The 12,120-nt window shown below is 52.9% G+C and overlaps 1 protein-coding gene and 1 non-coding gene across 7 annotated transcripts in view; both read right to left on the bottom strand.

Annotated features, from left to right (window-relative positions):
- Positions 1–256: 256 nt before the first annotated feature.
- MIDEAS (mitotic deacetylase associated SANT domain protein) overlaps positions 257–12,120 on the bottom strand; it is a 64,145-nt gene continuing 52,281 nt past the window's right edge. For 5 of the 6 annotated variants that reach the window (XM_037127852.2, XM_053673271.1, XM_037127864.2 and 2 more), the window contains 8 exons: positions 11,749–11,891; positions 11,493–11,596; positions 11,075–11,150; positions 10,261–10,349; positions 7,576–7,725; positions 5,854–6,066; positions 4,139–4,335; positions 257–3,763 (listed from right to left, as the gene is read on the bottom strand). In XM_037127852.2, coding sequence (XP_036983747.2) covers positions 3,589–3,763; positions 4,139–4,335; positions 5,854–6,066; positions 7,576–7,725; positions 10,261–10,349; positions 11,075–11,150; positions 11,493–11,596; positions 11,749–11,891 — 1,147 coding nt within the window. In that variant the 3' untranslated portion in view covers positions 257–3,588. The remainder of the gene's footprint in view (positions 3,764–4,138; positions 4,336–5,853; positions 6,067–7,575; positions 7,726–10,260; positions 10,350–11,074; positions 11,151–11,492; positions 11,597–11,748; positions 11,892–12,120) is intronic. The other variant, XM_037127872.2, reaches the window with a different exon arrangement.
- LOC119036595 (small nucleolar RNA SNORA31) lies at positions 6,830–6,962 on the bottom strand. The gene has a single exon (XR_005080035.1). It is a non-coding gene; the product is annotated as a small nucleolar RNA SNORA31 (small nucleolar RNA).

Consider the following 12,120-nt stretch of genomic DNA (forward strand, 5'->3'; position numbering starts at 1 on the left):
ATTTCCAAACTTTTGTAAAACAGTAATATTCAGTAACTTTTACAGCCAGGCAGACACTAGTGTGTTCATTTTTCCTGTCCTGGCATCATTGACAATGGGCTAATGAAAAGAGTGCTTATGGTTCAAAAATGTCGAGTCATCTCCTGCGAGCAAAAACAAGGCCTGTTTACGTCGATCTCAGACGGTGAAAATCACCCCGAAATAACACAGCGTTCAACTCTGTTTTTAAGACCTTATTTAATAAAAGGTTTAAAGATACAGAACATTCAAAAGTAAATAAGTTACATAGGTACATTACAATCACATCAGCAAGATTTTCTTTAGTGTATTAATTTTTTTTATAAAAAGCACACAAAAAATAAAATCTCCAGTCTGGTCTATCACAACTGTACAGCGAAAGAGGTAATATTTATATATATATGTACACTATTTTAATATGTAACAGTCTTTTTAAAAAAAGGGTGCCACAGGCAGCAAACACACAAAAGGCAGTGTCTGATCATTTTTTCAAAATAAGAGGAATATACTTATTTATATGCTATTAAAATATTTGTACAATAATTACAGACTGCCAAGGCTGTTCCTGTGCTGTTCCCTCCAAGGCCTTCAACTGAGAGACAAATGAGGAAAAGGTGAAACAGCTGCAAATTATCAGAGGCAAATATTAACACGGCAAAACTTGTGGAGGACATACAATTGTTTTATAAAAATAGGCATACTTCCTGTAAACCTAAGGATTTAGGCTTATCAGTCTGGTAATAAATACCATCCAAGAAAAGTGAGCCCCAGTGAAAACATATTTAAACAGCTGGGGCTTGAGTATGTGTTGTATTCCTCCTTCATCTTAACATCTGGCACATGAGAAGAAAGAGGTTAGGTCACTGAGGCAGTTAAAATAGGGGATCCCTTTAGACATAAGCAGCACACGACCTCGGTGCCAGGGGTGGAGGCGGGGTAGCAGAAGGGACAAGTGTGTACCTTAGCTTTGAGGGGGGCTGCTGAAGGCATGGAGGACAGTTCTGAAGCACTGTCTCCTTGGGTGGGTAAGAGACCTCAGAAATGGTCTGGAATACAGGCACTGGGTTAGTTTCATGCCCCTGCTGAGTGCAGATGGAGGCTGGCAGACGGTTATGTAAGATGGTGTGGGGAGGACGTTACAAAGCTGGAGGTGTTTGTCATTGAACTACTTAAAGCTAAGAGCTCTCAGTAGAAGAAACATAAGAAAACCCAAAGATGAGCCTAATGTGTTCACAGGGAGAAAGCACCATAAAGGATATACCTATGCCAGCTTCTACGGTGGTGCCCACTTAATTGGCAGGTCACAGGCCATAATTGCATCTGCTCTCTCAACATTTCAACCTTCACACTGCATTCTAGATATAAACCTGTTCTGGAGCATGAACCCTTCTAAAATACCGTGTCGGTGGGATTAATACAGAGAGGTACCATCTTGATTTTCTCCACCTACATTCACCTGGTCTGGTCTCCATGAACTTAGAAAAGGAGAATCACTCTAGTTGAAGGAGGTTTCTGTTACAACATGTCCATAAAGGGGCCCGCAACTAAATACAATTTAAATAGACAAAACAGTGGGAAACCTAAGTAGCACTTTGGGGCGAAGCTGCAAAGGCACTGATATTACACAAGTGATTTAGAAGAGAGCCTACATTTGATACCTTCCTGTCTCTGGGAGGTATACCAGATTTTTCCAATCTTGGGACACTGAGCTTATAGAAGCTTATGGAGAAAATTAACTGGGAAGTTGGAAATCTGTTAGCTGTCTGAGAGCTGGGGGGAGAATTTTGTTCCTCCCATAGCTGGGGTCCTACAGAACCATATCAATACATAAATGAATGCTGAAAAATACCTGATAGTGCATAGTTTAGAAATAAAACTCCCTCCCCACTCCCAGCTACCAACACGATGCCTTTAGGCTATCTCATAAAGAGCAGCAGAAGGAATACTTTTTGCTCCTTCCTAACATGTTGACCTGTTGTATACTTGCATTCACTTAGAACTTCTTTTGTACAACTGAAGTTGAGTAAGATCAGAAAATAACTCAGCCCTCCTGTGGAACTGGCAAGTGTAGAGGCCTCCAGAACCTTCTAGCCCTTTCACTACAGTGATTCCATGCCAAATATGGCTTCTTCAAGCCAGAAACAGAACCAGAATTCTGGCTTCCAACTAATCTCCTCAGGCAATTTGAAAGTACAGCCAGAGGAGAGGTAGCAACAAGAACAGCCTTTGATCTCCCTTGCTCCTGCCAGTCTCTGTGTGGCTTTGGTGACGCCTTCCACCCTCTATCAGCACTACCAGCATTCCTATTGGCAAGAGCTTCCAGAGCAATGAGGTGAGGGACCTCAGGGTCTTGGGAATGGGGTGGGGGGCACTGGGGCAGATGCCAAGAAGGTGCCTTGTTTTGGGGTAAATGCACTTGGGCCTCTGGAAAGCAGGAGGCCCCTGGTCCCTGAGAGGATGTTAAAAATTAAATATTAAGAATAAATAAATAGCTCCCAAATGACACAAGTCAAGGAATGAAGGCTCCTGTCCGATCTGGGTAGGAGACCTCCCCCTCCCAGGGAAGGATCCAGACATCTCCAGCACGCAGGGCTGGGGGCTGGGCTGTGGACATCAGCCCTAGACTGGGTGGGGTGGCAGCTGCCAAGGGCAGGACAGAGGTCAGCAGAGAACTTGAGCCAAGGAGGGGCAGGCTGGGCCTAGGCTAGGCTCCCTTAGCAGGCTCCAGGGCCCCAAGATTATTTGGCAAAAGGGTGGGAAGCAGGAAGAGCCAGGGCTAATCGGAACTTCCCCCACGCCCAGCCCTCCAGCTTCCAACCTCAGCAGTCCCCTTCCCTCCATTAGGCTGAGCTTGGACAGGAACACTGGCCTTTCCCCACACACGAAAGGAAAGTTTCCAGCCCCAGCAAACTGCTAACAAGTAGTACAGGGATAGGTAGGTACCTGTCCTCCGTCTCTCCCTCTGGGCATCCTGGTGGCTCCCCTCCCAGGGAGAAGGAAGCCTCTAGGAGGACAGGGTCACTGGAGCCACTTAGGCCTGGACATTGTTGTGCAGGGCCAGCACGGGAACAGGCTGAGCTCCCTGTCAGAGGTGGCCACCCCAGTCCCTTTCCCCAGGGCTCAGGGCAGGGCCTTTGAGCTCCTCAGGAGAGGGGGGATAATGCTGCAACGGGATGAGCTTGTGCTTGGCTCTCCATGGTGACCAAGGGGAGCAGAGAGAACAAAGAGGAAGGAAAGAGACTGAGCAGCGTCAGGGAGAGGCAGCAGGGCGGCTGGAGCCCCTCCCACAGGGCAGCCCTAGCCAGCAGGGTCGCTCACAGGTCCGGGAAAACAGGACAACTTCCGACAGACTGAATGCACAGGGAACTGGATCCTGCAGCCCTTAACACTGCCCCTGGGGCCTTTATAAATAAAAGAGCTGTTTATTTTATTGTCTTGTTTTTCTGAAAAAAGTCCACGTGATCTCTCCTCTCTCCCTCTGTAGGTTCCAGGGTGCTAGCTGGTGCGGGGAGCACCCGCCTCCCAGGAAGAGCAGCCGGTCCCGGGTCTGCTGGGGGAGCCTTGCACGTGTCAGCCCCTCTCGCCAGTGCTTTCCTCCCGCAGGGCCGGCTGGTGGGGGGAGGCAGCGGCCGTGGCTGCAGCAGCTGCTGCCTCTTTCTCCCTCTGCCTCAGAGCGGCAGCCTTCTTCTCCTGCTCTGCATGGCTCTTCATATGGGCGCTGCGGCTCTTCACCTTGTAAAACACTCTGCAGCCAAGCAAGAGGGGCTCAAGTAAGAGGTATGTCCCCACCGGACTGGGCCCACCAGACAAAGTATGTGTGGGGACAGGGGTGGAGGCAGGGGGCACGGGGAGGGCCCCTGACACTTCCTGACTTGCAGAGTGCCATGTGGCTTACCCCCACCCTCCAACTGGGGGAGGCATGGGTTCTAGATGCAGTGCCATCATCCCTCTTCCACAAGCTGCCCAGTGACATCACTGCCCTAGCAACCCTCTGAGCCCAGAAGACCAGGCGAAAGCTCAGACTACCTCCTCCTTCCCAACCAACCTCTACTGGAGGTGGGGGCGGGGGGGGGCACCAACCACCGCTGCCCTGCTAGGTCCCTGTGGAGATACATCTTACCTGCCACATTTTTTACAAGGGAAAGTGTTCTCCTGATTCTGGGTCTTATTAAACGTCTCTGGTTTTTTCTTCTTCTCCGTAAAAGGTAGTGCCCTTCGGGACTTCCCTGGCCCCTCCCTCGGCTTCTCCGAGGCCTGGCCGCCAGCAGACCCAGGGGCATTGGATTCATGGCTTCGAAGGATGAGGACATCATTGGCCTGGAGAGGATCAAACAAGAAGTTGAGAGATTTAGGGAGGACAGGGTCCCAAATTCTGGAATTTTAGGGGACAGAGGACTCCTCAAGGCAGTAGCACTTCTGCCGAATGGTCCCCCAGCATTCTCTTGAGTCCTTCTGGGGAGAAGGCACTCACTGCCCTTTCAGCAACCCATTCCATCCTTGGCCAGCTCCATCTGCACAGAGCGGCTGGCGTGGCAATTCCAAGGGACAGCCCTAGCAGCCACAGGACTTCTCGGTGCATCAGACAGGGGATCTGGCGTCTCAGTCAGTGACACATGTTCCTTCGCAGTCACTTGGTCTATTCCTGACTTTATTCCATAAAGGAGATGCAGGTCCATGTGATGCATAGGTGCTGGGGATACACAGGCAACAGATCGGAATTGCTGCCCCCAGAGAGCATGCAGTCTGGTGGAAGGGACAGAGGTGCAGGCATCTAGTTCGTGACAACAGGAGCCACCATGGGAAATGCCAGGCAGGTGGCAGACAGCAGAGGACACCTGGTGCTGCCCTGGAGAGAGCGGTGCTGCCCAGGGCAGGTGCCCAGGGCCTAGGGGAGCCGCAGACGGCCATCAGGAATCCTAAGTATGGGCACTGGACCGACCCTGCGGAGAAGCCAGCAGACAAAGGGCAGCAGAACTGCATGGAGCACGCACGAGGAGCACAGCTCTCACCGCAGGAGCACAGCCAAGGCTCCAAAGAAAGCAAACGGCTGTGTGTCTACCACGTGTGGGGGCTCTCCTGCCAGCATGCAGTGTAGGTCACTCTCAGAGTGGGCCCCCAACAGACCCTTCCCACCCTGCCCTCTCCTGGGGGGACCCTCCCTGACAAGGAGCAGCTCTGGCCGGTATGTCTTTCTCCTTGGCCCGTGATGTGGTGGACAGAGCACTGCCCTAGGAGGATCTGGGGAGGGACCTCAGGCAAGTCACTTAGGACCCCCAAACCCGGTTTCCTCCGTCTGCGAAGTGGGAGTTAACACATTATGGGGTTACTCTGAGGAATCAATGAGGTCAGGGGCAGGAAAGCGTTTTGCTGACAACATGGGTGAGGGGCCTTATTGTTATTCCTATGATCTCAGCTCAGTTTCAGGCACTCTTGTCGGGGTCAGTGCTCCCTCAGGGGAGCCCTGCCCGAGCTACAACTCACCAATGCTTCCCCGACATCCCACACACCACCAGGGTTTCCCTCAAACCATTCTCCCCGAGTCTCCGAACGAAAGCAGTAGGGTGTAAGGTTTAATGGCAGACTGCAGCCAGACTGCCTACTAGCTGTCTCATCCCAGGTCTCACTTTCCTCATTTGTAAAGTGGGAATAATGGCAGTACCTACCACACAGGGTTATGAGGATTCAATGAGTTAAGAGCATAAGGCACTGAGTACATTTCCTGCAATTTTGATGGTGATGATCAGTCATGTTCCTGCTCTGCCCTCCCTCCCTCCCCCAGGCCGAGCTCCAGCCCTTCTCCTGGCCCTGGACTCCCCCAGTAGAGGTCACACTTACCGACTCATTGGCCTGTAGTGTCTGGGTGGCTTTGACAGCCGCTGCCCGCCGGCTTCGCTCTCGCCCCTCTTCCTGCTCTCCCTTCTCCTGGGTCTCTGGCACCTCTTCCTCCCCCTCCTTCCTGGTCTCCTTTACTTCCCTCTTGGGCTCCAGCCTCTCTTCACATGGGGACTCTCTTCTGGGAGCAGGCACCCTGGGGAACTTCTGAGAAGTCTATGGGGCACAAGAACAAGGGCAGTGAGCCTAGCGCTCAGTCATGCAGCCTTAGTGCACCCATCCTGACCCAGCCAGGGGCTCACTCGTCCCTGCCAGTCCTGTCCTGGCCTTCTGTGTTCACCTAGCCTGCCCGGCAAAGAAGAGAGAGCTGTGCACCCTGGGAACCTTCAGGATGAGACGGAACACTTGACATACAGCCGGGACACAGAGGGAGCCTGCCAGGCCCTCCCCGCAGGCCACCTGCCTTCTTGGATGCGTTCGAGAGACACGTCCGCGGGCCAGGAGGTCTAACCAGGCCGCCGCTTGGGCTCCATTCTAAACCATCCTGTAACGCTTTCTGTGATTCTGTCCCCTTCCCGGCTGCACAATGAGGACCAAACCACTTCCCGTCAGCGGCAAGGCGCCATGTGTGGACTGGGACCCCAAAATGACCTAAAGTGATCCTGGAAACAGAATTAAGTAACAATCTCTTTTCAATTCTCTTTCGATCCTGATTATGTTAAGGACAAAGTCTCGCGTTGGCGTCAATGTGTTTTTTATACTCAGACTTTTTTTTTTTTTTTTAATCTTTAGAAGGGAAAGGAAGGGAAGGAGAGAGGGAGAGAAGTATCAATGTATGGTTGCTTCTCATGTGTCCCCTGCTGGGAACTGGCCCCTGCTGGGAACTGGCCTGCCCTGACTGGGAATCAAACCGCGATCTTTTGTTCGCAGGCCCATGCTCAAACCACTGAACTACACCAGCCAGGTATACTCAGACTTTTTTTGTATTCCCCTATTCAATCGCGGCTGCCACAGTCAGACAGTCGGAAAGCGCGAGGACCCTTTCCTGTTGCACCTGCGCTGGAACCGCAGCAGCAGACAGTGGCTGCTCCAGGTCTGTCAACTAGGTGCACACGCTTAGCCTTCAGGGGAGGTCTGGCCTCAGTTTCAGGGCCTCGGCAGGCAACTGCACCTCGACAGAATTTAATACATCATTTGATTTTCATACCCTATATTTTTTACTAGGACCTTTGGAGGCAAGCAATCCTGGCTTACTATTTATGATTGTGATATAAAGCTTTCCTTTAGAGTAAAAAAGGAGTTGACTTTTAAAAAATTAAGAAATGGCACAAGGGGTATGGGGAAATGACAAAAATAGTAGCGGCAACATACGCCAGGTGCAGAAATAGCAGGGCTCACGAAGGTGACGGAAGAACGGCTAACACTTGGGAAACAGTGTTAGAAGCCTCCTGTAAGGAGACAGCAAGCTGGTGCCGGCGCAGACGCTGTGGGAGACGTCCCCCAAGTTCTGTGTCAGCACGAGATGGCACCACTACGACACTGGCCAACAGACAGGGGAGCCAAAAGCCCACGGCCAGCGTCCAGGACATCAACTCCCACGGCTGTCAGGGACACTGCCTTCCTCTCTCAGCTCTCCAGGGACTCCTGGAGGGCGTGGCCTCAGGCCCCCAGCCCCGCCCCAGACCCAGCCCAGCCCTCAGCAGCTGAGGCTGGGAAGGGAATCACCTTAATATCCACTTCGACCTCTTCCTGGGATGCCTTATCGTCACTTGTATCCACATCCCCGAAGGTGAGCGTCCCGTTGCGGCCGATTTTCACCTGCTTCTTGTAGGTATAGTAGAACTCCACACACTGGGCCACGGTCTTGGTCTGGATCTGGTTTGAAGCCAAAACTGAGGTCAGACTTCCAGGTTCAGCTCACCTGCCTGGGGATCCTCCAGCCTTTCTCCCACCTCCCCATGAACACAGCAAACCCTAAACCCACGAACCCCCAGAATATAACCACTTTCTGACATCTGCTCTCCACAAACCACTGACCAATTCAATTGACCAAAGCTTCAGCACATTTTTTTTTAAAGCTAAAAAGGCCCTGGCTGGTGTAGCTCAGTGGATTGCGCGCGGGCCTGATGTAGCTCGGTGGATTGCGCGCCGGCTGTGAACCAAAGGGTGGCCAGTTCGATTCCCAGTCAGGGCGCATGCCTGGGTTGCAGGCCAGGTCTCCAGTGGGGGCCACATGAGAGACCACACATTGATGTTTCTCTAACTCTCTCCCTCCCTTCCCCTCTGTCTAAAAATAAATAAAATCTTTAAAAAAAAGCTAAAAAGGACAACATGAGGCCACTGGGGAAACTTAAAGATGGATTGCAGATTGGAGAGAATTACTGTACCAGTTTAAATTTCTTTGGTGATAATGACACTGTGGATTTATAGAATATCCTTGTTTTTAGAAGATATTTGGGTCATGTTGTCGTGTTTGTAACTTACTATTTAAAAGGTTTTATTTGTGAATTTTTAGACACAGGTAAGGGAGAGAAATAGAGAGAGAAACATCGATGTGAGAGAAACACCAATCAGTTAGTTGCTTCTTGTGCACCCCAACTAGGGACCTGGCCTGCAACCCAGCCCTGTGCCCTGACTGGGAATCGAACCAGCAACCTTATAGTTTGTGGTACAATGTCCAATCCACTGAGCCACATAAGTCAGGGCATTACTTTTAATTATTAATTAAAACAGAGGGGGGGGATAGGTGCATGTTTAAGTTTATATAGAGAAGGAAAGAAAGCAAACATGGCAAATGTTAAAAACTGGAACATCTGAGAGAGGGGCATAGGGGATTCACTATGCTCTTCTTTCAGTTTTTCTATAAGTTTGGAACTTTTAAAAATAAAAAGTTAAAGGGAAAAATGTCCAGGCACCCTCCACCTTCAAAGCCAGGACAGACCTTTTGACTTAAGACTCCCTTCATCGATTCAGACAGACAATTTCATTCCCCTCCAGGGAGCCACAGCTGACCAGTGAGGACAGAGAAATGTCAAATTATCAAGGGAGGCTAATAAGAAAGCCCTGGAAAACCTGAAGAGGATGCAGGAGGCCCAAGTCTTGTTCCTAACTCTGCCACCCAATACCTGTGTGGCCTTCCTTAGTCGAGTCTCCTAGGATGTAAACAGTGGGGTGAGACTGGATGACCTGCAAGGGTCTCCCGAGCTCTGCAGTCCTAGCCCTCCTGTTTCACAAATCTATTTGGCCACTCGATTTCGTGTCTGGGCTACTTTCCCACACACAGAAAACACAGAGCTGTTTTCTCAGACTCTCCTCACTCCTGCGGGCTCCCTGACTGCTCGGCCCACTGCTGAGCGGCACTGAGGTCCTGCCCGCAGAGCCCAAGGGGCCAGCGAGGGTCCTCTGGGCCTGAGGAGAAACAGACTCGCTCCGTCTCATAGGAATGGACAGATCGCAGATTTATTAATTAGATCCTGCTTGCATGTCTACTATCAATTCTCTCTGGTCATCTGTTTGGCTGACTAATGGTCTGTTCTCTTCGTGAAGGCATTAGGGGCACCTCAGTGCATTTCACAGGTATGTACTTTCCGGAAATATTGCCCAGTCAGGAACCCAGCAAATGCCTGCCCTTGTAGGAGAATTCATCAGCGCTCTGTCCAGTCCCCAGAGCCGTCTGTGGCACAGTCGACAATCCCAAGAGGAAAGAGCACATTCTCGGAGGCCGATCCACACAACACACTCTCCCACGGCTCCGATTTTGCCAGACAGGGCTAGTGGGAGGATGCAAGTCCTCAGATTAGCAAAGCCCTTTAGTCTCCCAGAACACAGGGAGAGGACAAGGTAAATCTGGGAAGACTAGGCTCAGCCCTCCTCTGCCTCATCAGCTGAGTTACTGGAGAGAGGCCTTGGTTCTGACAAGTAGGGGGCAGAGGCCCCCACCGAGGTCGGTCACACAGTCACTCGCCTCTCAGTTCGCCTCATCTTAGGGTGATCTCTCCTCCCCTGCACTGACCGCGGCCCTCCAAGCACCCCAGCCCCCTGGGGAATGGCTCATCTCCACCTCAGGCTTCCTTCTCTTCTTGCTCTCCCTTAGGCAAGTCACTATTTTACATGGGCTGCCACTATGTCCGATGCCCATTCAGGCCTCCCCCCTGGATTAAGACCCCAGAGTGTGACCACACTGCCTTAAGGTGAGGGAGGGCGGCTTAGAACCAAGGTGGGAGAGTCCCGATCTTTTTCCCTTCTTCTTTTGTTCACAAGGTTGTCTCTGAGACCACTTAGTGTACTGGATTAAGTGTTTTTTAAGAGGCCTTGGTAAGCGACTGCAGGCGCGGCCACCCCAGCAGAGAGCCCCAGACCCTGCAGGCAGCTCCTGCCCTCACTTGCCCCCAAGACAGAGCTCCAGCTCACCAGCTTCTGCACCAGGAAGAAGTCCTTCTTGTAGATGGCGATGCCCTTGTTGAACAGCTTCCTCTCGGCCATCTTCCACTGGTCCGAGCCTGTGGGGCGCACGTGGGGAGCCAGGGTAGTGGGGTGGGCGGGACTGTGAGGACGGTGGGGGCTGGGGGGGGTTCTGACCAGCTGACAAGTGTGAGGTCACCCATCCGCAGTCTCGGCAGGCTTTCAGAACTGGCTCCACAACCTGCTTCTGCCACTTACTGGCCACGTCACTCAGCCTCTGAACCTCACTCTCCTCACTTGCGAAATGGGAACTAATAGCGGAAGCTGCCCAGTTGTGGCGCAGACTGAATGAGACGATGTTCTCAGTCTCCACCAAGTGGAACACCTGGTGCCCTGCCTGGCACAGGTGTCACACAGCACTCGACAGGGACTGACAACGGTGGCCACAATGATTATGGTCACTTGGTCAACGTCCCTCTGGAAGCATAGGGCCCAGACAGGACATGGCACCCCTGCGGTTGTCTAAGTCCCAGGCACACGGTGCCAGTCTGGATGGCACTGCCTGGGGTCCCGTGCCGGGTGCCGGGTCCTGGGCTTCTTTGCCCGGACGGGCTCCCCTGCCCACGCCCTTCTCTCTTCCTCTCCAGGGCTCAGAAGGCCCCTTGAGAGTCACCCCACTCTGGTGTCAGTTCCCTCACTCCGGCTTTGGGCCTATCCACCCCTCACCGCCCCACCCAGGGCTGTGACTCAGCACTAACGGGGCCCCACCGATGGGAGACCCCTGGAGGCTCCAAGCCCTAGGCCCACCTCCGGCCAGGCCCACCTGTGTAGTGATAAGTTGCCAGTGGGTGGTTGTGGGGCCTCAGGGGCTTCTTTAGTAGCAGCTTATTCAGCGTTTCCTAAAAGGGAAGTGAAGAAAAAGTCAGGGCCCCAGCAGGGGTTTCGGTGAGCAAAACTCAGAGGGCCCCCTCAGGCAGCCACAGATGAAGAAGGCCCTCAGTGACAGCTCTGAGGGTAGGGACCCGGTGACTAGAATCAGGGACTGGGGTAGATGGCAGGACCCTGTGCTGCACAGTCTGGAACTAGGGTTCCCTGGGGCTGAGACCCTACAACTCCCAACTTGGCTACACCCCCCGGCCTGTCTCAAATCAGCACGCCCGCAGGCCTGGCTCCTGGACAGCAGAGGTGGGTCCATGCCAGCCTCCCCGAGGGGCCTTCCCTCCACCGGGCCAGTGTCTCACCAGGATGTCTCCCCTGGACTCGTGCAGACAGTGCAGGGCCAGCTCCTGGTTGGTGCCAGCTCCAGGGAAGATGCTGGAGCAGGCAGCTGTCAGCAGGTCATCCACTAGATTGTGGGAGTAAGGCGGGGAGGGAGCACAGGGAGGGAGAAGAGGAAATCACTGTCAGGGCTGGGTGGGCTGGGGGAGGGGTGGGTAGGACCAGCCGGCCCACCTACCCAGCCACCATCTTTGCTTGCCAGCTCAGGTGCCCTCTCACCTTGCCTCTGCTTTTCACGGCTGCTCTCTAAGTCCTCCCAAGGCTGCCACACCAAGTCAGCCTTGTGGGGGTCTGCAGCTGCCAGGGCACGATCCCTCATTGGGGGGATTTCCGCTTGGAACCGGGAACCTACGTTGATCCGTCTGCCAGGGTGGAAAGGGCAGGGAGTGAGGCTCACCTTGAGGGGGGGTGGATCTGGTTTTCTCCCTGGGGATGGGAGAAGATGCCAAGGGCAGCTGGCAGAGGCTGAGTCAGACAAGGCCTCAGCCGAGTAAGAAACCAGCTTCTGTGAGGGGAGCCTGGCAAGTGGCACCTAGTACCACCAGAAAGGCAAGGCCCAGATGTTGGAACAAGGAGAAGGAGCTCCAGGTT

This window comes from Artibeus jamaicensis, unplaced genomic scaffold (assembly GCF_021234435.1).
Source record: "Artibeus jamaicensis isolate MK-2021 breed Jamaican fruit bat unplaced genomic scaffold, CSHL_Jam_final contig_851, whole genome shotgun sequence".
Lineage (NCBI taxonomy): Eukaryota > Metazoa > Chordata > Mammalia > Chiroptera > Phyllostomidae > Artibeus > Artibeus jamaicensis.